The sequence below is a fragment of the Rattus norvegicus genome, chromosome 6 (assembly GCF_036323735.1).
Source record: "Rattus norvegicus strain BN/NHsdMcwi chromosome 6, GRCr8, whole genome shotgun sequence".
NCBI lineage: Eukaryota > Metazoa > Chordata > Mammalia > Rodentia > Muridae > Rattus > Rattus norvegicus.
In genome coordinates, this window is record NC_086024.1 from 36,860,341 (window position 1) to 36,887,732 (window position 27,392).

Sequence of the window (27,392 nt, forward strand, 5' to 3'; positions counted from 1 at the left end):
AGAGCTCTTTAAGCAGACCTGAGTTTGACCCCCAGCATCCACATAGTGGCTCGAAACTGTCTGTAATTACAGTCCATGGGGAGCCAACACCCTCTTATTGCTTCTTCTTGCACATACATGCAGGCACAACACCCATACACATAAAATAAAAATGTAAGAAGAGTCTATTGCCTCTGTTTTTATTTTTCTTTTCTATAATCTTTTAATATTTTTGCAGTTCCCCATTTATATTACTATGGACAGATTGTGTATAACTATTTCTGACCTCCTATAGAGATCATTTTCACATGTTTTAATAATGACCATGTGGTAAATAGCGTTTGACTTAAAATGGTTTTAGGATGCTCATTTTCATCCACAGAAGTATTTGGATATATTTCCTGTTTTTCTGGTGGAGCTGGTTTAATGCTTTTTGTCCTTTGACACTTAACAATGAAGTTAAGAGATACTGCTTTCCAATATAACTGATCTAATCCACTGGGAATATGTTTGGTTCTGTTGCAAATTAATCTGACTGTTAACATTAGGAACAGCAGAGCTTTGCAAAGGGGAACTGTCACCAAACGTCATCAACAACAGAAATGCTGACGGAAACAGCACCTCTCGTGTGGCCCTCAGAGACAGTCAGTGTAAGCGCCTGCAGTACCCACTCCTGCCAAATCCCTAAAGGACGGTTAATTACTGTCACCCTATCACTGCCTAGGGAGAGTCCAAGAATCTGTCCCTTCTGCCAGCGGTTAGCCCCAGTGCCGCCAAGGAATGAGCGTAGGTTCTTCCCAGAGTAGTCACAGGGTAAGAGCACAGTCACCTTTACTTTAGTCGGACCAGGTCTCTAGTGGTGTTGCAAGCCTGGGAACTCTCAGCAGAGCCTAGGAAAAAGAGCAAACGTGCAGCTACTCCTGAAGAAAATCTCTCATCCAAGTATGTTTCTTTCTCGTAGGTCGTCCACACCTTTCTGCTGTTTCCAACTATCGAGCGAATGTCCGAATCGCCCAACGGCAAGTTTGCCACTCCATTTTTGTGCCGGTTTCGATATATGCTCTATGCTGCCAGCTACTTAATTTTTAAGCCATGTCCTGAAATGATAAAGTCCTTCATAGTCCAAAAAGTCCTGGAAAAAATGAGCTTTAAATCCGAACTTCGTTTGACGGATCTTCTTCAACCATTCTGCCTTGGTAAGCATGTTTTTTAAAGGTGTGTGTTTTTAGTATAAGGAAATGTTTGCAGAATAGTCTTGGAGAGGGCATGAAGTTAGCTGTTCAACTTTTCTACCCCAAAGCTTAGTCTGAGAACAGAACCTGTGACTCAGTGAGGGGAGCTTGTACTAAAATGGAGAGGAAAAACTCTATGGAGCCTTAGTGTTCTGTTCTGCGCCTGGTTCTGCACTGTGGCTACGGCATGGCGAGATGTGCCCCGCATAGTACACAGCATGTGCAGAGTCCTCCCAAGAATCCAGGGTGCCCTGTAGTTCAGGGTCTGGAAAACAGCCTCATAGAGTCAGCAGGTTACAGCCTTGATGCTCGCCTCTTAAGTCAGTTTAGAAGAGCTTAAAGTACAAAGAGTAATCACCATGCTAATACATTTTGGCACTTGGATGCTTTGCTATGTGTTATTTTCTGAGTGTACCAGGGAATAGTTTTGCTAATCTCTATTTGTGGATAATAATTACTTACTAGTATTTATAAATGACTTTAATTTTTTTTTCTTTTGTGTATGGGTGTTTTGCCTGCGTGTATGTCTGAACTACACTGCCTGCTGTCTTTAAGGCCAGAAGAGGTCCTCAGATCTAGATTTGAAACATAAGAAAGCATTTTTGTTTCTCTGTTTACGTAGATAAAGTCTAAGTATAGTAATCAGTGATATCTGTATGTTTAGTGTGTGTGCAATGCATATATGAGCACTCCATTTTTCTCCCCTAATTTCTTTATTGGCAGTGGGCTGGAACGGACGGCAGATTTAGCATTCACAGACAACACAGCACACACGAGGGCTGCAAGAGTGATGGGAAAGAGCTTGAAGGCCTCTCTTCAATAGCAAGTGGGTAGGCAGGGGCCTGGAGTGTTGATGGTGCAGCCTTAGATCAGCTCATGGTTAGTAGGCCACACTGGCCACTTGGGGTGTACTTTCCTTGACAAGCGAGTCTGTTAGACAGAGCTGCCTTCAGGTTCTCTTTCTTCCCACCCCAGGCCTTTAGAGCAGAGGCCTGGCCATAGGAGAAAGTCAAGGTCGGTGGCTTCAGCAGGGGACACTTGTTGATAGGTTGAGGTTGATGAATGCCTCTTCCTCACTCTGCCTTCCAGACAGGAAAGTGACTCCAGGGACAGCAGGGGGCACTGTGTGATGTAGTGCTGGAGCACTTACTCTTTTGTCTAAGCTTACGTAAGGCATTTTCTAGTCATTTCTACAGAAGAGTTGTGACAACCTCCTTAGAGGTTCGCAGGTGAGAACGGTTCAACCCTGCAGTGGCACTGAGCAGCCTCTGCTGTACTCAGAGGAAGCCAGGCAGTTTAACCACAGTGCACATTCCCCTCCTCAACAAGGGCAACCAGAGCCTTCCGAGCCACATTGTTGCAGGCTCTCTCCACAGCCATAGGAGACTCACCACCTTCAGAGAGACCCTGAAACCTAGAATGAACACTCCTCGTCTCTTCAGATGACCAACTTGCAAACAGATCTATTTATGCACATGGCCCTCGCACATCTGTTTCTTCTGGTCTTCTGGTTCCTTGGCTCTAGAGCTCCGTTTCCAATATCCAAGTGGTCAGTACTTCAGTGCCCTCAGTTTTTTTCCCAGTCCTCTTGGGAGCCTCCACTCATGATTGCTTGGATAATTTAGTTGAACCTGTGAGGTGGTCATTGCCACATGTCTCAGACATCCTATGCAGCATCCCTTTCTCCTCTGTCTCACCAGTGTGCACTGCATCTGCTTGCAGCCATCATCACACACATAAACTACCTCTGTCCAGCCGCCTGTCATCCCTTTTGTGACTTCCTGAAGGGCAGTGCTCATAAGGGATGACCTCAGGCTGGTTAGTGTGAGCTGGTTAGTGAGGCTGGTTAGTGAGGTTGGTTAGTGAGGCTGGTTAGTAAGCTGGTTAATGAGGCTGGTTAGGGAGACTGGTTAGGGAGGCTGGTTAGTGAGCCCTGCCACATCGCATGTCTTGTGGATAAAGGTAGCCAGTATTCATGACATCCATCTCAGCCCTGTGGTTGTCAGGACTCTTGGAAAGAAAGGCAGGTCAGAACTCATCCCTGGTCTGCTTTTGGTTCAGCTCCACACTCCCTGCAGGCAGGCCTGCTTCCAACTCTGGTTGCCCTGCTGAGAATGACCTTTAACTTGCTGTTGACTTGCAGGCTGCCTTGCAGTGTTGGTGAATTATGTAATGTCTGTGCTCCAGGAGGAATCTTACAGAAACAAATGGAGGAAGTTTGCTAGTCCAAGCAGTAGATAATAAATCCTGCCCTGCCTAGATAGGGCAGTGTCCTTTAGTGTGGGCACACATTTTTTGTTGTTTTCAGCTCTGAAAAACTTCAAAACCTGAAAAGTTGCAGCATTTCAAGTGCTGCTGCCCTTTGGCAAAGATAGCATGCCAAGGCCTCTACTCCATCTTCCCTCTAGCATGCTGAGTGCTGTGGCATTCGAGTTCTTCTCCAGTGGAGGGAAAGAAATGTCACTTCCCATCTAGAGTGTCTCTAACTCAATTAGCATATAGCATAAACATTACCTCTGCATTCATCAGGGTAATTAGATCATAACTAGATTGTCTGAAATGTTGTTTTTAAAGACTATACATGGGTTTCCCCCCTTAATTCGACTCCGGAGTGTTTGCTACTTCATGTTTTCCCTGGAGTATATGTGCTTCCGTCTCATGAGAAATAGGCTCCCACTCAGACAGCTAAATTAGATTTTCTGATCAAAGCTAAAAGGAAATATATTTTAACTCAACAGTATCACAGGTCAAACAGTTAACTGTTTAAAATGTTTGAAGGTCTTGTTAGGCTGCACTGATGTTTTAATTCCTTTCCATTACCTAACAAGAGAAACCTAGCCCAAAACATGAGGCGCTCGCTCCTACCAGGCTGTGCTACTTCGTCAAATAACCCTGTGAAAGGAACGTTTATAATCTTCCCCTTCCTTAATCAATATGGAAATGACTCTTTAAACTGTTCAATGAGCTACTGATAGCAAGCTTCACTACAGATCAAACATTTCTTCTCAGAATATCTTCATTTAGTCCTAGAATACTGTTTTTACTTTGAAGAGACCAGACAGCTATGCGATCTGCTGTGTCATCTCAGATCACGGGGTTCATCTGTTCACAAAAGCCACTGAGGACTCAGCCTAAAACCCAAAAGGAAAAGAGCAGAAAGACTTTGTGCTGCATTTAGGGCCAAGGAATATACTGATCCTAGGAATATATTACTGTTTTTCTGAAATTTTTTACTTATGATTTTAAATTATCTTCTAGTCTAAAATGTGACAGTTGTAACATCAGCCTGCGGACCTCTAGTTACATTTTTCACTGTAGTAAACACACCGTTACTTAGGTAAGATTGTATATCTGCACACTAAATAGATGTTCATAATCACCACACAGGTAGCCTTCTCAGTGCGGCAGGTCTGACTCATAGGTAGTTTACTGGAGTCTGGCTTATAAAGAAACATAATGGAGTGCAGAAGCAAGAAACATTTTTCTAAATTATGGAGGAATTTTAGAACAGGTAAATTTCTTTTCTAAATCTTGTTTCAATGTTGTTAACACCACATTTTGCAACATTGACAAAGATGAAAAACAGTTCAAGGAAGGAAGACTAGGTAAGGTCTCCTACTAAACGTCTTTGTCTGGGTTTCTGTGTATCTAATTCTGTACAGTCTTTTTTTTTCTCCCCCCGGGGCCTCCTGGTTTATGCTACCGTGCTCTTTCTCGGTTGAACCTCTGTTCTAACTGAAGCTCTTGTCTCCAGAACCTTCCAGTCCCCTGGTCTGCCTTCTGCTCTGTTTTGCGGCTGTGCAGCCTTGCCACACCCTGCAAATCCTGCCACTCCTAGGAATAATCAGAACATGTGCAGGGAGGGGCTGTCCTCAGAAAGGCTCTTCGTTGTCCATGACACTTGTGCCTCCGTTCAGGGAAGCCTCCAATAAATATAGATGCAGAAGGATGCCTCCCCTCCTCCCCTGCCAGAGCTAAGCACCATATCTCTTTGCTCTGACCAAAAATACTCAGAAAATTCAGAGGTTCCAGCTTCATTTTTTATCTGTTGGAATTGAGATGAGCTGTAGTTACCAGAAAGTTCAGTTCCAGTGGCCACAACAGAAAGTAAGCTGTTTTTCTCATGCACCAAGAAAGAACTGCAAACACTCCATGGGGGAATGATTAGCACTCCATCCCCACAGCTAGCAGGGATAGAGGGTACCACCAGCATTTCACTCTGTTGTCCTTAGCTTCTCTTGTATTCTGAATCTCAGGCTCCTTCAACCTCTTCTCTAGCATTGACAGAAAGAAGGGTAAAGAATAGAAATAAAGCAAAAGATTGACTCCTGGCTAGAAAGAAACGTGCTCCCCATGGTCCTCTTCTTGTAGATTAGAAGCTGCATCCCTCCATATAAAGAGTCTGAAGTCATTGATTTTAACCTGGAGAGGAATTGGAGGGGAACGAGGACCTTCCTGTTGGTCTTCAGATGATTGCTTAGTGACTGCCACATCCCCACCCTAAGCTGATCCTGAGAGTCGTCGTTCATAGAGCCAGCCACGTTCCTCACACCTAACTAACCCCACTCCCTGAGACCACAGCTGATTCATCCTAGCAGGATGGCCTCAGACTCGGGCATCTCCTCATTTCTAGCCCTCTGTACCCATGATTATAATAATTCATATTTTAAATAGTTTAAAATATTGTTTGGGTGGTGGGAGCAAAAGGGACTGGCAAAGTAGTCAAGGCTAGCCTCAAACTCTGTCTACTCACAGCCGCCTGCTCAGTGCCGGGATTACAGCTGAGTGCCACCACACTGGCCTGGCGTGATCACATTCCGCACGGTAGTATATATGCCGACATACAGGAACCTTTCTACCTCCACAGTTCACCTACCCTGATTAAACTATGTCTACCTTCAGTAATTCCTTTTGCTTGAGTACCAACGATCTTTATCCTCCAAAGTGATTGCAAAAACCAAACAATTCCAGAACACTTTACTATAAATCCTCATAGCAGCAGCAGACCACACACCTCCAAAGAGCTGCACAGCTTCCACCCATCCCCACATTCTCTTTCAGAAAGTTCTCTGAGTATCCCTTTTGAACCTTCCCTTTCTTTTCATTAATGGTGCTTTTTCTTCCCTTGCATCATCTCTGGGTGTTATGAGTTAATGACTGCTGTCAAGAGAAACACTTAGACTTCTCTGTGATTACTCAACCCACCTGTGTGCCTGCCTAGCTTCTTAGTGTGCCTCGGCCTCCATTTTTGGCCTCCGTTGTGATGTCGTATGTGGACCGCGTTAAATTACACAGGTTTTTCCTCTCCCTCCCCCAACCCCCCCCCTCAAAACTACCTAGCCAAGCAGCCATCTCCCTCAGCCCTTCTCGTTCATGTCACTCAACCCTTCTTTCTTTTTATATACTTGCTGTAAGTAAAACGCTGGGTTGATGAGGCAGGGCCCCTGCTTCTAAGTTAACAAGGGAGCGGGAGAGACAGCTGTGGACAACTCAGTGCGTCCCAGCGCCTGCTGTCAGAAGGATAGATACGGCATGTAAGTAAGTGGTGGTTAGAGGAAATCAGACCTAGGTCAGTGACAGAAGAGAGAAGAGAGGATTACATGAGATTGGTCCTGAGAAGGCAGCCTTCGTTGCATGCAGACTAGGAGCACTTGGAAAAGCCAGTGGCACTAGTTACAGTGAATGCCCTCTTGGTCCTTAGCCATCAGCCCTCTCTCCTGTACATCCCATGGTGACCCTTGAAGTTTAAACATTTCAGAAGATGGTGGTAGCAAAGAAATCGAGCACTGGCTTTTTACGGATGCATTTGGGCTTTTGATGAAACCTGAGTAAATGAGCAAACATTTCCCAGGTCACCTTCCCTTCATCCTCTCATTTCCGTTCTCTGTACTGGGTCCTTCCTCCTCCACCGTATCTTAAACGCAGCCGTGCTGTGGGCATTCATTGCCAAGAACGGTGTTTTCCACCAAGGAAATTACACCTCTGTTTGGTATTATTTCTGACCACTGTACAGCACTGGGAGTATTGCTGAGGAATGACAAAGCTGCTGTTTTCTCAGAGTGTTTACTGGAAAAGAAACAGGGAGTCTTATCAAAAGAAAAGAAAAGATAGACTTAGATAGAAAATGACAAGGGAAGAAAGTAAGAGTAAAAATAGATTGGAGTCTATTCCCAAATGAAAATTTGATTTTCAGAAATATGAGCTTATCAAAATACTCGGAGTTTTTCTCCATTCAAGACTGTACTCATTTTGATGTTTGGTCATTTGCCTCCTTTTTGTTGGCTTCTAGAAGTTTTAAAATATGTCCAGGTGCCAATACTTTTGCCACACAGTGCCTATCTTTCTCCATTCTGTAGATGCTCTCCTAATGCCCAGAACAGGCAGCTGCTCTCTGAAGACCCCGACGGGCAGCCATCAGCCTGCCCACCTTCCTATGTAATGTGGCCACTGCCAACCTAGCCACGGTTCAGGCTCCAAAGGCCACTCGGAGTCCTGTGCCCACTGTACTGCTCATTAAGAGGCTTTGCCCTAGGCTGACAGAAACAGTCATGGTATTCAGTTCAGGCTGTTCCCGTGGTCTCTCAGAGGGTTCTTTCCCTGGATTCTGGCTGCTTGTCACATGACTGTGCTGGTCAGTACTGAGGGAAAGCTCAGGGGCAACCCTTTGGAACTCTCTGGAGCTTTAGGTTACAATAGCTCTCTCCTCTCCACTCCTGTCCTCTACCAAAGCCACTGCATTCGCCTACCCAGATGCACCTGTCCTTGATGCAGAATGCAACTCGTTTGTTTCAGTCAGACATGGTCAACTGCCATTGAAAACAGAGTTTATCGCTTACAGTTCCCAGTAGGGGGGTTCATGTCACATTACACAGGACTGCACAGGGAGGCACCCTGTTAGGTTAGGAAGTAGAAGGGACCGATGACCCACAGCCTGTGGTAGATGCCAGGGAAGGGTGAGATGAAGCAGGTTGGGCACCTGGGTGGGGAGACCTGGGATTGGCTCTTAGAAATTCTAAAGTCTCTGGGCGGTCTCTTGTCTGGTACCCAGCCCTGAGGTGACGTCAATTGGAAGAGGGGGATGATGCTGGGTTGCTCTGTCAAAGATGTCCAAAGCATAAATACCCAGGGTTTGAGACGGATGGGTTAGCTTACATGGGAAAGACGGGTTCACAGAAAGTCTCTATCCCTGACCTACAGAGTACTGATGACCTGGAACAGGAACTTTGATTAGCTATCTTCCACCTTGATTACACTCCAGCCTGCCAGGGCGACAGAAAGGCCAGCTGGAAGTGTGTGTTGACCAATAAGCTCCTGCATGCTAAGAGAAGGCCTAGCCAACACACAGCAGCCATGGAGGGGCCTGCCAAGGTCCCACATGTGTGGCGTGAATTCTGCTGGTTTGTAGCACTAAATGCATGACTTGCTGCCTTGTATTTGGTATTTGTTAATAAAATCTTGTAGCCAAAAAATATCTAAACTTCAGCCAGTGTTACTAAAAACTGTTTCTGAATTAAATTTGTAAAATAACCCAAAAAAGTCTTCCTCATTAAATCTGAAGTGTGTCATATTTCTAGATGTTTCCAGAGACAGAAAGTATAATCTCTTAATGAAGACTTCTGAATTGTAAAAATAGCAGCCAGTGTGTTTAAATTGCTTATTTCCAAAAAAATTTCTATTGGGAAGATCACAAGTAGATTTTTATTTCAAATGGAAATAACTTCACATAGTTCCTCCATTTCTGAGACAAATAATAAGGACCTCATTTGCCCTCTTGCCTAAAACAACTAAAAAAAAAAAACAAATAAAATGTGAAAACCATGTTTTTAAGACACTGGATGTTGGACAGTGAAGAGCAGAGATTCTGAGAAAAAGAGACAGCAATGAAGTGAGTTTTACAGTTGTCTCCTTTGCTGCTGTGCAGGGAGGGAGACCGACCACAAGTGGAGCTCTTCCCCATAGGACAGAGGGTAGTGGGCGTGGTCTTTCTCTGTGGTGCAGTGGCTTCTGAGGGTCTTGCTGGCCAGGGTAGGCTGTAACCCCTGGGGTGGCCATACCACAGATGCGGCCCTCTGTAAATACACCTTCCCTTTGCAAGCCTGCCAGCCAGCTATGTGCCTCCTTCACCCCCACCCAAAAACGAAGCCTGTGAAGTTGCTAAAAGTAATTGGACATTGATGTGTCTTCTGTCTATTGTAAGTGTTTAACTTTTTGCTGGTTGGTTGGTTTTTTAATCAAGCTAATGCTGCCTACCTCGGGGGCCAAGAAATGATCCATGTGGTGAAGAGAGATGATGGAATCATAAAGGAACTTTTACCTAAGGTAATCAACCATTTTGGGGTTGTCATTCGGGGCTAGAAATACTTCCTCAGGATACACGGCTAGAATTGGCTAAGAACTTAAAATGCTGAAGTTACACATTATCCAACCTTCTTGTGTTACCCTTGAGTTACATGGAGTAAGTAAAGCTGATTACAGCTACATACGTATATTTTGCCACTTATTTAGTTGAATTTATTTTTTTAAAATCAACACTTTCCTGTTTTAACAATGTATTGTGCTAAGAAGTATCAACAAAATAAATGAGTTATATTGAAATATAATAACTAAAACAGTGGGAAAGAACTAACATTGCATGTGACCTGATGACCACTTATCTTGTCTTTCTTATTCTCCAACATGTAAGGCTCTCCCGTCGTCACATTAAAAAGCAGCTTTCTGCTGGGGAGATGTTCCAGCAGTCTTCCAGAGAACCCAGGTTCAATTCCCAGCAGCCGCATGCCATCTTTAACTCCAGTTGCAGGGGATCTGATGTCCTCTTCAGACCTCCTTGAGCAGCAGACACTGGTGCATAGACATACATGCAAGCGCAGCACTTCTACACCATGTTCATAAAATGAAAAATAAATTTTAAAAAAGCAGCTTTCTGAGATATCAGGTGTGTGGCACCTGCAAACACTAGACTCCACACACAGATTCATTTGGAAGCACAAGTCTCTGTTTGGAATGTCCCCAAACATCCCAGTATGTGGATAGCTGTGGCACTTCTAGGACATCATCGTCTGCATCATCCCGAAGAGGATAGAGCTGCACGTTTGTTTGTTTTTAAAGATTTATTTTTATGTGTGTTGGGTTTTACTTAGATGTATGCCTGCATAAAGGCTCACATCCCCTGGAACTGGAGTCACAGACCGTTGCAAGCTGTCCATAGGTGCTAGGAATTGGACCCAGGTTCTCTGGAAGAGCAGCCAGTGCTCTTAACCACTGAACAAACCATCTCTCCAGCTCAAGTCTACACTATTTCTGTTCTATGGCTTTGGTTCCGTCAAACCCAGGGCCTTGCATGTGCTAAGGGTATACAACTTGCTGCTGAACTTGACCCACAGCCCAGAACTGCATGGTTAAAATCCCACATCCATACAAGTATTACATGGAGCTAGTCTGAATAGAGGTGTTTCATGAGTATAAATGCAAGTTAATTTTCAAAACGCTGGTGCCTGGTGCTCAGGATATAGATCAGTGGTACAGAGCCTACCTGGCATTGTACAAGGCCTGAGTTCAACCCTAGCACAGTCAGGCAAACATTAAAAGGAAAATATTTCATTAATATATTGATTACATGTTGACATATTTTAGACATATTGTAGTAAAAATGTTTAAAATACATCTAAAGTAATTTTACTCATTCCTTCATACTCTTTTTGACATCATTATTAAGATTTCCTTAAAGTATATGTGAGCCCTGCCTTACACTTTTTAAGACAGCACTGACCTAGAGCTTTACAGCTGGTGTGGAACACTGACATCTGCTGGGAACAGAACGATCCTGATGGACGACTTACTCTGACAGAGCCTGCGGTCAAATCCAGATTGCCACGGCATTGAGGGTCTCTTCTCAAGCTGTGAGACATTAGACTGAAGCTTGTCCGCAGGGCTAATTCATAGTTCTGTAACCTCCCAATACAACTTTCTGAAAGCAGGCGTTAAATGTGTTGCTTAAAAAAGATTTTATAGTATTAAAACTATTCCCTCGGACAGGGCCTTGGAAGATGCTGTGTCTGTTAGGTTTGTGCCATAGCAGTCTTTATGTTCCTTAAGCAGAAGCTGTCTAGAGATGGGCATTTTGAATGAAGAAGAAGCTGTTACTAGCTAGGTGGAGAAAACTGGGCAGGGGGGCTGCTCTCCACGGCTCTCAGACACCTCCAGCATTGAGGCTCTGAGAGAGAGCCAGAAAACAGCATTTTATTTTGTAGTTAAATTATAACCGAGTCTGTTTCCAAAATGCATTTTAGTTCTCCAAGTTGGAAGTTTGTAAAAACAATTCAACCGCCTTATAGTAAGATTGGCAGATGCTCGCTTCCAAAATTCACACTTGGGGAATGGCGGGGTCTGTCATGTTAGCGCTGGTCCTACCACCTGGGGAAGCCAGCTGTTGTAAAACACTACTCCTTCTGGATCCTGTTTGTGTGTTTGTGCTCAGAAAGAGGTCAGAGAAAGGTGCTAACTTATCCCTGTGCTGAGTTAAACCCATATGCATGAGGAATCATTCCCAGATAGTCTGCTCATGGCAACTGTGGCAGGACTGGAGTTCCCTGAGCCTTTCTCGAGAGAAATCTGGCAATGTTCTGGCAGAGTGTCAGCATTTCAGGTTAGTATTAACACAGGCTCAGGAATAAGCTAGCCAACTCCAGGGAATAATTGTGCCCCTGGGATGATAACATTAAAGGTACTGGGAGAGTTTAAAGCAAGTAGTGTGTTTTTCAGCCTGGTGGTATGCAGCTCCCTTCCTGTCATGGGATAACTCCTTACAGCCCGTCACTGAAATGCTAAACCGAAGCTCTCTACTCAGATAGGTTTGTCCCACTTCCTCAGCATTCCTAAGCGAAGTGAAGGACAGAGACACTCGACCACCACAAGACCACTTCCTGTTACATAATGAAAAGGGAGGACACGTTGCTGTAATTTAATTTTGATAAAGGTGGCTCAGCATAATGTGGAGGCTTAAGAAAGCAAGGGGACGTAACAGGGCACATCGAAAGGTGGGCATTGTCTCCCAGCCTCCCAGGATCATTTAGTCAAAGCTGAAAGCCCTGTCCTGAGACTGAAGATGTCTCTACTTTAGATGCTGTGCCCAAGGATGCTCGTGTCCATATTTCCACCTAAACAGAGGAACTCGGAACCTTCTTGCCTATTCACACTGCCCAGAGTAAGGCTATCAAACCAGCATTGATGCTAAAACCTTTTGCATTTTTCACTTTGTTCAACTCAAAACAGAGTATTTTTGTACCACCTAGCCAAGAAACCACTCAAAAACTACTCTGAAAATAGTCTTACTACCGACCACGTCATGCCGAAAGCTTCCTGGATCCATCTTCTACCCTGATTGGCTGGCGTTGGCTTGAAGTCACATTCTGATTTTCTGCCACTGATTCCCATTGTTCACACACAGAGAGGTTCTAATATACTTTAGGGAACTTACCAATTTTAGTTCTGCAAAGTCTGGGCCAACTGTCTTCCTTGCAAGGTCTGGAGATTTTATGCCCAGTATTGGACAGCTATACTGATTTACAGTCACCAATAGTGGGTAACTGCCTCCCTTTCCAGAAGAAAATGCAGCTTCATAGTTGAGTCCGGAAGAGTATAGCAGCCAGGTGACATCAGAGGTTACACTGTCTCTTCACCTGGCTAAATCCCACTTTTCCTTTAACTTGGCTCGTACTGTCCCCTCCAGGAAGTTTCCCCAGCTGCAGTCCTGCAGGCCTCCCCCTCAGCTTGCTGGCTCCCTGTTTAAAGTTATATCACATTTATCGCACACAGTATGTAAATGAACGGCCTTCCTCCCACCCTACCCCAAAGGAAGGAACTGTTATCGTCATCTGAGGCCTCCGCACAGCTCACAACTCCTGGTGGATAGTTAAGTCATTGTGCTCTAGGTAGCTGAGTGAAGAGAAAGCTTTCCCAGAGCATCGTGTACTGAAATACAGTTAGCAGAATGTTTTGAAGATCAGTCTGTGATGTAGTGCTGTGCACATCTTTATTGACACTTGGAAAAGTAAGAGGTGATGCTGCACGCCAGGAGAGGTGGCTCAGTGCTTAGTGCCACTCTGCCAGAGGACCCACATCAGGCAACTCACAACCACTGCAGTTCTGATGCCTCCGGCCTCTGGGCACCTACACTCATGTGTTTAGACACATGTTCATATACTTATAATTAAAAATCAAATAAAATTAAAGATCTAAAACAGTCAAAGTTGCTACTGTGAGTTTGTAGTAATGAGTATAAATCATCTTTTAGTCATCTACAGTAAGTTTACTGTGATTTGAATTATATAGTGTATCAGTAACATAGTGGTTGATTGCCTGTATTTATAATTGAAAGAAATAGCAACTTTATACTCCTAAACACTGGATCTAGTTGGGCCTGTAAACTCCAAGGTAAAAGACTCACATTAGGGAAAGAGACTGGATAGCATGATGTCTGGGTTGGACACTAATTAAGTCATAAGGAGACAGCATCTAGAACAGTGATTCTCAACCTGTGGGTCTCGACCCCTTTGGTAGTTGGAGTGCTCTTTCATAGAAATCGTCTGAGACCATCAGAAAACACAGACATTTACATTGATTCATAGCAGTAGCAAAATTGTAGTTAGGAAGTAGCAACAACAACAAATTTAAAGTTGGGTCACCATAGCATAAGGAACTGTGTTAAAAGGGTCACAGCATTAGGAAGGTTGAGAACCAATGACTTTGAGTGATATTGCAAATATTTGACAGCCACATGATCTAGCCACTGACCAATCAGAACCCAAAGCAGCTGCCAACAGCTCGGGTATCCCAGTATGTATCAATCATCCCTAAACATGTGATGAGCTTACCCCATGAGGGGGATGGTTTTGGGGAAGGTTTTGGAAAACAGTTACATTTTAGGTGGCGTGTCTATTCACAGGCCTCTAGGAGAGTGGAAGCCGTGGGTTTGGGGATGAAAGGGTTTGAGGGGAAGACTCAGAGGCACTTAGTGGGAATGGGATATTGGCAGATGGGCTGAAGGATCTGAGACCATTGCTCTTGCTCTGGATTTTGTTGTAAGGGAGGATTGGGGGTAGCCCCAGGCTATGGGAGAGCTTGGCACTTGTGTATGAGGTACTCGTGGCATATCCAAGTGAGTACATGCCCAGATGTGTGCTGTTTATGAAGCTTAAAAAGAGGAGTCTGGCTCCATTTTGGTTGTGGCAGGATAGGCCTATGGCTGAAGCTGTGAGTGTGTATAGCAGCTGCCTACGGAAGTCTGCAGTATAAAGAAGGAGACCATCTAAAGATTGATGTTTGAGAACTCCAAATAGATTGGACCAGAAAAGAAACTCCTCCCGTCACATAATAGTCAAAACACCAAACGCACAAAATAAAGAAAGAATATTAAAAGCAGTAAGGGGAAAAAGGTCAAGTAACATATAAAGGCAGACCTATCAGAATCACACCAGACTTTTCGCCAGAAACTATGAAAGCCAGAAGATCCTGGACAGATGTCATTCAGACCCTAAGAGAAAACAAATGCCAGCCCAGGTTACTGTATCCTGCAAAACTCTCAATTAACATAGATGGAGAAACCAAGATATTCCATGACAAAACCAAATTTACACAATATCTTTCTACAAATCCAGCACTACAAAGGATAATAAATGGTAAAGCCCAACATAAGGAGGCAAGCTATCCCCTAGAAGAGCAAGAAACTAATCGTCTTGAGGAGAAAAGCACACAAACATAACCTCATATCCAAATATGAATATAACAGGAAGCAATAATCACTATTCCTTAATATCTCTCAACATCAATGGCCTCAACTCCCCAATAAAAAGACATAGATTAACAAACTGGATACGCAACAAGGACCCTGCATTCTGCTGCCTACAGGAAACACACCTCAGAGACAAAGACAGACACTACCTCAGAGTGAAAGGCTGGAAAACAACTTTCCAAGCAAATGGTCGGAAGAAGCAAGCTGGAGTAGCCATTCTAATATCAAATAAAATCAATTTTCAACTAAAAGTCATCAAAAAAGATAAGGAAGGACACTTCATATTCATCAAAGGAAAAATCCACCAAGATGAACTCTCAATCCTAAATATCTATGCCCCAAATACAAGGGCACCTACATATGTAAAAGAAACCTTTCTAAAGCTCAAAACACACATTGTACCTCACACAATAATAGTAGGAGATTTCAACACCCCACTCTCATCAATGGACAGATCATGGAAACAGAAATTAAACCGAGACGTAGACAGACTAAGAGAAGTCATGAGCCAAATGGACTTAACAGATATTTATAGGACATTCTATCCTAAAGCAAAAGGATATACCTTCTTCTCAGCTCCTCATGGTACTTTCTCCAAAATTGACCATATAATTGGTCAAAAAACGGGCCTCAACAGGTACAGAAAGGTAGAAATAATCCCATCTGTGCTATCAGACCACCACGGCCTAAAGCTGGTCTTCAATAACAATAAGGGAAGAATGCCCACATATACGTGGAAATTGAACAATGCTCTACTCAATGATAACCTGGTCAAGGAAGAAATAAAGAAATTAAAGACTTTTTAGAATTTAATGAAAATGAAGGTACAACATACCCAAACTTATGGGACACAATGAAAGCTGTGCTAAGAGGAAAACTCATAGTGCTGAGTGCCTGCAGAAAGAAACAGGAAAGAGCATATGTCACCAGCTTGACAACACACCTAAAAGCTCTAGAACAAAAGGAAGCAAATACACCCAGGAGGAGTAGGAGGCAGGAAATAATCAAACTCAGAGCTGAAATCAACCAAGTAGAAACAAAAAGGACCATAGAAAGAATCAACAGAACCAAAAGTTGGTTCTTTGAGAAAATCAACAAGATAAATAAACCCTTAGCCAGACTGACGAGAGGACACAGAGAGTGTGTCCAAATTAACAAAATCAGAAATGAAAAGGGAGACATAACTACAGATTCAGAGGAAATTCAAAAAATCATCAGATCTTACTATAAAAGCCTATATTCAACAAAACTTGAAAATCTGCAGGAAATGGACAATTTCCTAGACAGATACCAGGTACCGAAGTTAAATCAGGAACAGATAAACCAGTTAAACAACCTCATAACTCCTAAGGAAATAGAAGCAGTCATTAAAGGTCTCCCAACCAAAAAGAGCCCAGGTCCAGACGGGTTTAGTGCAGAATTCTATCAGACCTTCATAGAAGACCTCATACCAATATTATCCAAACTATTCCACAAAATTGAAACAGATGGATCACTACCGAATTCCTTCTATGAAGCCACAATTACTCTTATATCTAAACCACACAAAGACCCAACAAAGAAAGAGAACTTCAGACCAATTTCCCTTATGAATATCAACGCAAAAATACTCAATAAAATTCTGGCAAATCGAATCCAAGAGCACATCAAAACAATCATCCATCATGATCAAGTAGGCTTCATCCCAGGCATGCAGGGATGGTTTAATATACGGAAAACCATCAACATGATCCATTATATAAACAAACTGAAAGAACAAAACCACATTTCATTAGATGCTGAGAAAGCATTTGACAAAATTCAACACCCCTTCATGATAAAAGTCCCGGAAAGAATAGGAATTCAAGGCCCATACCTAAACATAGTAAAAGCCATATACAGCAAACCAGTTGCTAACATTAAACTAAATGGAGAGAAACTTGAAGCAATCCCACTAAAATCAGGGACTAGACAAGGCTGCCCACTCTCTCCCTACTTATTCAATATAGTTCTTGAAGTTCTAGCCAGAGCAATCAGACAACAAAAGGAGGTCAAGGGGATACAGATCGGAAAAGAAGAAGTCAAAATATCACTATTTGCAGATGATATGATAGTATATTTAAGTGATCCCAAAAGTTCCACCAGAGAACTACTAAAGCTGATAAACAACTTCAGCAAAGTGGCTGGGTATAAAATTAACTCAAATAAATCAGTAGCCTTCCTCTACACAAAAGAGAAACAAGCCGAGAAAGAAATTAGGGAAACGACACCCTTCATAATAGACCCAAATAATATAAAGTACCTCGGTGTGACTTTAACCAAGCAAGTAAAAGATCTGTACAATAAGAACTTCAAGACTCTGAAGAAAGAAATTGAAGAAGACCTCAGAAGATGGAAAGATCTCCCATGCTCATGGATTGGCAGGATTAATATAGTAAAAATGGCCATTTTACCAAAAGCGATCTACAGATTCAATGCAATCCCCATCAAAATACCAATCCAATTCTTCAAAGAGTTAGACAGAACAATTTGCAAATTCATCTGGAATAACAAAAAACCCAGGATAGCTAAAACTATCCTCAACAATAAAAGGACTTCAGGGGGAATCACTATCCCTGAACTCAAGCAGTATTACAGAGCAATAGTGATAAAAACTGCATGGTATTGGTACAGAGACAGACAGATAGACCAATGGAACAGAATTGAAGACCCAGAAATGAACCCACACACCTATGGGCACTTGATTTTTGACAAAGGAGCCAAAACCATCAAATGGAAAAAAGATAGCATTTTCAGCAAATGGTGTTGGTTCAACTGGAGGTCAACATGTAGAAGAATGCAGATCGATCCATGCTTATCACCCTGTACAAAGCTTAAGTCCAAGTGGATCAAGGACCCCCACATCAAACCAGATACACTCAAACTAATAGAAGAAAAACTAGAGAAGCATCTGGAACACATGGGCACTGGAAAAAATTTCCTGAACAGAACACCAATGGCTTATGCTCTAAGATCAAGAATCGACAAATGGGACCTCATAAAACTGCAAAGCTTCTGTAAGGCAAAGGACACTGTGGTTAGGACAAAACGGCAACCAACAGATTGGGAAAAGATCTTTACCAATCCTACAACAGATAGAGGCCTTATATCCAAAATATACAAAGAACTCAAGAAGTTAGACCGCAGGGAGACAAATAACCCTATTAAAAAATGGGGTTCAGAGCTAAACAAAGAATTCACAGCTGAGGAATGCCGAATGGCTGAGAAACGCCTAAAGAAATGTTCAACATCTTTAGTCATAAGGGAAATGCAAATCAAAACAACCCTGAGATTTCACCTCACACCAGTGAGAATGGCTAAGATCAAAAACTCAGGTGACAGCAGATGCTGGCGAGGATGCGGAGAAAGAGGAACACTCCTCCATTGTTGGTGGGATTGCAGACTGATACGACCATTCTGGAAATCAGTCTGGAGGTTCCTCAGAAAATTGGACATTGAACTGCCTGAGGATCCAGCTATACCTCTCTTGGGCGTATACCCAAAAGATGCCCCAACATATAAAAGAGACACGTGCTCCACTATGTTCATCGCAGCCTTATTTATAATAGCCAGAAGCTGGAAAGAACCCAGATGCCCTTCAACAGAGGAATGGATACAGAAAATGTGGTACATCTACACAATGGAATATTACTCAGCTCTCAAAAACAATGACTTTATGAAATTCGTAGGCAAATGGTTGGAACTGGAAAATATCATCCTGAGTGAGGTAACCCAATCACAGAAAAACACACATGGTATGCACTCATTGATAAGTGGCTATTAGCCCAAATGCTTGAATTACCCTAGATGCCTAGAACAAATGAAACTCAAGACAGATGATCAAAATGTGAATGTTTCACTCCTTCTTTAAAAGGGGAACAAGAATACCCTTGGCAGGGAATAGAGAGGCAAAGATTAAAACAGACACAGAAGGAACACCCATTCAGAGCCTGCCCCACATGTGGCCCATACATATACAGCCATCCAATTAGACAAGATGGATGAAGCAAAGAAGTGCAGACCGACAGGAGCCGGATGTAGATCTCTCCTGAGAGACACAGCCAGAATGCCGCAAATACAGAGGCGAATGCCAGCAGCAAACCACTGGACTGAGAATAGGACCCCCGTTGAAGGAATCAGAGAAAGAACTGGAAGAGCTTGAAGGGGCTCGAGACCCCTTATGAACAACAATGCCAAGCAACCAGAGCTTCCAGGGACTAAGCCACTACCTAAAGACTATACATGGACTGACCCTGGACTCTGACCTCATAGGTAGCAATGAATATCCTAGTAAGAGCACCAGTGGAAGGGGAAGCCCTGGGTCCTGCTAAGACTGAACCCCCAGTGAACTAGATTGTTGGGGGGAGGGCGGCAATGGGGGGAGGGTTGGGAGGGGAACACCCATAAGGAAGGGGAGGGGGGAGGGGGATGTTTGCCCGGAAACCGGGAAAGGGAATAACACTTGAAATGTATATAAGAAATACTCAAGTTAATAAAAAAAAAAAAAAAAAAGATTGATGTTTGGCCATTCCAAGTTAAAGATTAGGGGAAAGGAACCGGGGAATATGAGAAGAGAGGCGGGGAGGGGCATAAGGTGAGCTCTGGAACAGAGTAAGCCAAGGGAGGAAAATCACCTGTGTGGTGACTTGAAGCTATGACCCAGATCTGCGCGGGATCCTCCAGGGTCTGCTGTGCTTTTCCAGGCACCTGGTGTATCTGAAGTAACAAGAAGGCCAGCGTCCCCTTATTCTGTCCTTGTTCTAAACTATAAGGGGATCCATGTCTCCTTCATAGGAAAGTGAACTCGTGTTTGCTTATAAACTCACAGTTTTCATTTAAAACTCACTTAGGAGGGAAATTGTAAAGTGCCGTGACCATCCTTGGCCCAAGCTTATGGAAACAGCTGTTGTGTGCGACTTCCAGGCTGAGTCCAAGTGTCACTCTGGGCCCACAGGAGTCTTCAGTTCTCAAACGCAGCACAGTGGCCGCAACCCCTGCGAGAAGCCTGGCAGCTGTGGCAGGGCAAGGTGGTACTTCCTCTGCGCCAGGCCAGGCTACCACGTGGCTTAAAGGAGGGAAAGTACTGGGGGAGTGGGGGGAGTCTGCCCTAGCTCTGTCCCAACCCTCTGCTTAGCCTGCCTTAGCCAGAGGTGTGTGCTGCTTGTGGGAACAGCCCTAGTACAGTGCTGCCTGCCGACATTTGCACAATGGCCATGCAAATCCTTCTGACATGCACACGTCCTGCTCGGTGGAGCATAGGAAAGTGCTCCCTGGACCAGCTCACCAAGACTGCCTTTCCGCCAAGCCCTGCTCTGAAACGGATTGTGTTAGTTCTGCCTGTTTAACTTGAAACCTGTCCAGAATGTCGTGATCATCCTGGAAATAGATAGGCTTGTTTTTATCTCCGCCACGTTGACCCCGGGCGCTTCATCCAAAGGGGTTGCATTAGCACGCTCTTGGGTTCTCTAGGGAAGCCTGGCTGAGAGGAGGTGAGTACTGGACAGCAGAGTCCTCAGGGCCGCAATCCAGGTTCAAACTCAAGCTCCTCCACGATGCCATTCCCCATCAATAAAATCATTTACAGTTAACTTATATTCTCAGATAGCTGTGCTGAAGTGGTAGTTATACTTCCTGTTTTATCACTTAGACCTCACACAGTGCCCAGTGTATATCAGGCATTCAGTAAGCTTTCATTATCACTCATATAAAGTCCAGATAGACCTCTGAGTACATTGTTAGAAGCCTGGTCACTTTTACATGCTTCTGTAATGAGAGTTCTTGAGAGGCAGGTGTTGTTAACATTAAGTGTGTGACTGGGCCCTGGATGTCCAGTCCGCTGCTCCACAGAAGATACCCAAGGGAGCCAGCTGTATTTTGGGGTCCATGATGAGGAGGAAACTGTTAGTGAATTTTGACCAGGTCTGGGCTCAGTCCTCAAGTGCAGGGGATTCGGATGAGCTGGACTGTGTCATTTCTCAGTTTAGTTTGTCTACTCAAGCACATCCATGTGAAGCAGCAGAAATGTAGGAGGATAAACTGCCTTCCAGGGCCTCATACTCAGCTGCCTCTGCAAAGGAAGCTGCCCTGGGTCAGCTTCTCACTGTGGCCTCACGTAGTTCAGAAGAAGCTACTTGCTAGATGACTTGGTACAAGCTTCCGTAGGGAGAAGAGAAACTATGGCCTGTTGAGTGTTTAATCGTGCACACCTTGGATGCATAGTTGCTCAGCTGGCAGAAGCTGCAGCAGGCAGAACCATGCTCGGCCCTGCTCCCTTGGCACCTCTGTTCCCGCTGCTCCTCTGGTGCCAGTAAGTGGAAGCAGTGTTTTATAAATAAGGAGCACTGTATTTTCTCCTCTGTCCCTAAAATGAGGTCTTTTTTAATAAAAAGTACTGCTATGGTATTTTACTATGAAGGTCTAATAACCTGCTTGATCCCCAGGACCTACATAAAGATGGAAGGAGAAAACCAGTTCTACAAAAGTCCACTGACACGCGCGCGCGCACACACACACACACACACACACTCAACACATTCACACACACACTCACATACACACACTCAACACATTCACACACACACTCACACACACACTCAACACATTCACACACACACTCACACACACACTCAACACATTCACACACACACACATTCACACACACACATTCACACATACACACACACCACACGCACTCACACACACACACTCAACACATTCACACACACACTCACACACACACACTCAACACATTCACACACACACTCACACACACTCAACACATTCACACACACACTCACACACACACTCAACACATTCACACACACACTCACACACACTCAACACATTCACACACACACTCACACACACACTCAACACATTCACACACACACTCACACACACATTCACACACACACATTCACACATACACACACACATTCACACACACACATTCACACACACACGCACATACACTCACACACATTCACACACACACGCACACACACACTCACACACACACTCAACACATTCACACACACACTCACACACACATTCACACACACACATTCACACATACACACACACCACACGCACTCACACACACACACATTCACACACACACGCACATACACAGACACACACACATTCACACACATACACACACTCACACACATTCACACATACACACACCACACGCACACACACTCACACACACACACACTCAACACATTCACACACACACTCACACACACACACTCAACACATTCACACACACACTCACACACACACTCAACACATTCACACACACACTCACACACACACACATTCACACACACACATTCACACATACACACACACCACACGCACTCACACACACACACTCACACACATTCACACACACACGCGCACACACAGACACACACACATTCACACACATACACACACACTCACACACATTCACACATACACACACCACACGCACACACTCACACACACGCATTCACACGCACGCACGCACACACACTCTCACGCACACACACACACTCTCACGCACACACACACACTCACACACATTCACACACACACACTCACACACATTCACACACACACATACACACATACACACACACTCACACACATTCACACACACACATACACACATATACACACACACTCACACACATTCACACACACACATACACACATACACACACTCACACACATTCACACATACACACACGCATGCACGCACACAGACACACACACAGACACACACATTCACACGCACGCACGCACACACACACTCGAGCACACACACACTTATTTTTCAGGTTTTTAATCATCACTGTAACATTCTGAATGTGATTTTATCCTTTTGCTTCTTTGTAAAGACTTAATAGAATGGAGTACAGCAGCTTAGAATATAGCATCTGTATGGTACACACTTCTATTTTATGTGCACGTCCAGATAAATCTCCAGAACAGTCTTTTTTTTTTTTTTTTTTTTTTTGGAGCTGGGGACCGAACCCAGGGCCTTTCGTTTGCTAGGCAAGCGCTCTACCACTGAGCTAAATCCCCAACCCCCAGAACAGTCTTAGTAATGCCTCAGAAGAGGCTCTGTTGCCACTCAGCCTTGTTGATATCAAGTAAAGAATGAGGTGATGTGCTCTCCCTAAGTTTAGCACACTCTCCTGTCACAGCGTCACAGACTCTTAGAATGCTGATCATGTCTCATCTGCTACATTGAGAAGCCAGAGGCAATCTGACTTCTTTATATCCATTCAGCAAACCTGTCCATGTGTCTAGGGAAGGGCTGTGTGAAAGCAGTAAGTTTGTAGTCTCTAGTCTTTCAGTGACTGTGTCTGCTTAACTGTCTCCCTCCCCCTCCCCCCTCCCCCCCTCCCCTCTCCCCCCCCTCCCCTCCTCCCTGTTCCACTCCAGCCTCAGAACTCATGACCTTTCCAGGTGTTCCTCCAGTCAGAGGGATCTGCCGCACCAAGTCTCCAGGTGGTTTCTCCCCGTCACATTCCCTTAATGAACCCTGTGGTCTCTGAGGGCTGGGGGGATGGGGTGAGGGGGTGCAGCGGGGGGACCTTAGGACCAGTGGGCAGAGTCCGACAGGTGCTGCCCTCAGGGCCCTGCAGACCACTGGTATCAGTTGCTGTTGGGACGGGAAGGTAAAATGCTGTTTCTTTTCTTTCAGCTTACATTTTACTATGGTAAAACAGATGGCTGGTGTCCAGTAAACTACTATGAAGACATGAAGAGAGATTTTCCAGAAGCCAATCTTCACCTCTGTGAGAAAGGAATACCCCATGCTTTTGTTCTCGGTTTTAGCCAGGAGATGGCTGCCATGGTTGCTGACTGGATAAACAATAGACTGCCCAAAAAATAAGTACTGTCCCAAGGGGGAACAAGAGCACCCACAGGCAACACATAGAAGCTGTAGGTGTGCTCTGCTTAGGGGTAAATGTTTAATCTTAATGCTTGAAAGAAAAATTGAGACCCTCTTGTCTTAGAGATTACCAGCTCCCAGGCCCTGTGTTAAGACTAAAGTGAACACAGCTAATGACTCATTCCATGGAAGAGCAATAAGCAGAGGATGCTGACGGTGCACTTTGGAGAAACCCAGTTCAGGGGAAACCATTTCAGACTTCATACAGGTCCTGGCTGAGATCATCAGCAGGATCTTCGTGGTCCACCTGCAGTACACCAAACATCAGGTTTGCCCGACACTCCTCTACTAACCAGACAGGGTTGCTGGAAGATCCTGACTCTATCCTGCCACAGGATAGCTAACAGGCTGCTCCTGACCCCTGAAATGCCAGGTCCCTGCAGGCTCTTCCAGAGCGAGAAGGGAGGGATGAAGAGTCCACATCGGATTTGTATGGGCATGGGATTTCTTGCCAGTGCAATCCGCCAGTGACGCTCCATGGACAGGAAGCAGTGAGCCACCCTAGCCATTCACGATGCCGTTAGCTACCTTGTGACTCTTCCCTTCTCAAAATCTCCTAGAACATAAATTTGGAAAGGTGTTTTAAATTGTTAAGTAAAACACTAGCATAATTTCATTCCCCACGTGCCTAAACTTTATTGATCGGAAAGAAATGATTTTTCAAATGAACAGAATCCTGCAAGCCATTAAATTTTTATTACTTCACTTCTGAAAGCATCAAAGTCGAGTAGAAAAGCATATTCCTGACTAAGAAGCAGAGGGGTGCATCCTCCAAACACACTGAACAGCTATGCGGCCTTACCTTAACTGACTCAATCCTGAGATCTCGGAGGCCAGTTAAACCCAGCCGTCTGTAGTAACAGTTGAACAGTTAGTTGGAAGCATTCCATTTTCTTGTAGAAAAAAAGCTCTCATAACAGTATCATTCCTCAAGGGCAGTGAGATGGTCCTTCCTCTCAAAGACCTAAGGCACTGATGAAAGATTTGGCTCTGGTGTGCTGCCAGCCCAGTGGTGAGAGAGGAGTAGTTCTCATCGCTCGGCATGGCTTCCACATAGGAGCTCAGCTTCTCCAGACAAGGAGTGCTCTCAGTCCAGGAAGACACCGTGAGGGTCCTTACTGTGTTTGCACAAGGAGGCCTCCTGCAGAGCTGACCTGGGAAGCCAGGATTCTTGCTCTGAGTGCCCCGCTTATAGAACAGGCTTGATCAGTAGTGGGAATCAGTACATAGAAACAAATCCTGGGGGGGCTGGAGAGGTGGCTCAGCGGTTAAGAGCACTGACTGCTCTTCCAGAGGTCCTGAGTTCAAATCCCAGCAACCACATGGTGGCTCACAACCATCTGTAATGAGATCTGATGCCCTCTTCTGGTGTGTCTGAAGACAGCTACAATGTACTCATATATAATAAATAAATAAATAAATAAATAAAAAGAAAGAAACAAATCCTGGTAAATCAGACCTAGTGGAACAAAAGAGTAGCATTCGTAGCTCTCTCTTAGAAATTATTTTACATTACTCTTTGTTTCCCAAATCCTGTTTAAAAGGCCCTGGTTCCTCATTCCTACTCCTCACCTAATCACCAAACAATATTTTATAATAAATTTCTCACCCGCAGTCACTGCTGTGTCTGGTCTGGTTTCTGTGCTGTAGGCAAGGATACAGAATAAGCAGTTTGCCTGGGCTGCACTCAGCTATTAAATGTGCTTCTGTCACTGCACTTTTGGAAGAGGAAAGAATCGGGTTTTAGGACAGGGACCTTTAAGAATTACACAGAGCATCTGGAAAGGTGGTTCAGTGGTTAAGAGTACCAGCTACTCTTCCAGAGGACAGCACCCACACCCCAATTCCTAGAACCCACATGTCTGCTCACAACAATCTGTAACTCCTGTTTCAGAGGAGAGTAACACCCTCTTCTGGCCTCCCCAGGCACCAGAAATGTGCTTTGAGACCATCTTGAAGTACGTGGCAAGACCCCGTCGGAAACATAAGAAGAGAGGGCAAAAGACAAAAATAGATAAGGAGTGGCTGAGACCCACTTTCGAGGAGCTTTGCCTTATGGTCCAGTTAACCACATGATGGTCGCTGTGATCTTCATGGCGCTTATTATAAAGATGTCTAATGCTGGGTGAAAAGCATCAGAACCTGATCCAGGCCCAATGGTGATTCCTAGTCTGTCTTGAGCCATGAAAGAACCTCCTGAGGCAACTCACGCAGGCACACATCCATGGTCCTCTCAGCGTCTTTGATCCCAACACCAGGGAGAAAGAGGCCAGAGCCCAGATCTCTATGAGTTGAAGAACCGCCTGGTCTACAGAGAAACCCTAGAAAGAGTCCTTCCCACCCTGAGCCTCTTAACTGCTCACCTATGAAGCTGGGGTAATACCAGCCTGGTTGGGGTTTTTGTTGTTTGTTGGTTTGCTTGGGGAGATCAAAGATGTTTTGTTCATTACAAAACAATGAGTTCATGCATGTAGCAGTCAGCAAAGTGTCTGGCCAGCCTGCTCTAAAAGCTCCTAAAGGGAGAGACTGGCAGCCTCCTTCAGTCTCACCAGTGAAGTAGCGGTACCTATGCTGTCACCCAGGTTGTAAGGACACTTGTGGTCTCCAAGCTTCCGGACCTTGCTCCTATTCCGGTGTGACATACTAACCTCGCTCAGCCTCTGGCCTGGGTTAGACAGTCTCCACACACACAGCCTAGGATGCTCTTAGAGTGGGCTTAGAAAAGATGGCGGAAACACAGAGCCATCTCTGTCCCTGGTCCCCTCCAGGGCACAGAGGAGAGGATATACTTGGGCTCCTCCACTTAGGGGTGTGGCTTAAGGAGAGGTCAAACATTAGAGCTAAGCATGCTCTGCGAACAAGTACTTCTCCAAGGATGTGAGCAAAGCTCGTCTAACAAGAACAGAAAAGCTCTCGTGTGTGTCTGGTGCTGTCTCATGGGCTGTGACTCCTACCCGTGTCCCATAGATGGACGTAAGTGATCAGTCACACTGGTCCATGTGGGGAGCAGCTGGGAAGCATTAGTAGGGTCTCTGCCAGCTCCAGGTGACACCCGGGCAGCATGAGGCACCCTGGTCATGGAGAACACGGTGTCTGGCTGTAGAGAACATGGTGTGCTATAGTTCTGAGGCGAAGCTTCCTGGGGAAGAAGAGGGAGACCTTTGCCCAAGAAGAGCAGGCAGGATTTGGATCAGTTTGGCATAAAGAAGACTAGGTCCAGGTAAGTTATCCCCTGTGCTGTCTCACACACAGGCTTCCAAGTCCTTGGAAGCTCTGGCTTGCCCAGTGTTCAAATAACCTGGGGTACAAAGTGCCCTGTGTCCCTCATAATGGCATAGCTGCTGGGTTTGGAAAGATGGCTCAGTGGATAAGCACTCAACCACTCTTGCAGGGCCCTGAGTTCGGTTCCCAGCATTCCCAT

At 44.7% G+C, this 27,392-nt stretch overlaps 1 protein-coding gene across 7 annotated transcripts in view; it reads left to right on the plus strand.

Moving 5' to 3' along the window:
* Ldah (lipid droplet associated hydrolase) overlaps positions 1-25,589 on the plus strand; it is an 84,571-nt gene extending 58,982 nt beyond the window's left edge. For 4 of the 7 annotated variants that reach the window (NM_001394269.1, NM_001014075.2, XM_063261884.1 and 1 more), the window contains 3 exons: positions 941-1,175; positions 9,448-9,530; positions 23,720-25,589. In NM_001394269.1, coding sequence (NP_001381198.1) covers positions 941-1,175; positions 9,448-9,530; positions 23,720-23,911 — 510 coding nt within the window. In that variant the 3' untranslated portion in view covers positions 23,912-25,589. Of the gene's footprint in view, positions 1-940; positions 1,176-9,447; positions 9,531-23,457; positions 23,524-23,719 lie in introns of those variants that run through there. The other 3 variants (XR_010052083.1, XM_063261883.1, XR_010052084.1) reach the window with 3 other exon arrangements.
* Positions 25,590-27,392: the final 1,803 nt, after the last annotated feature.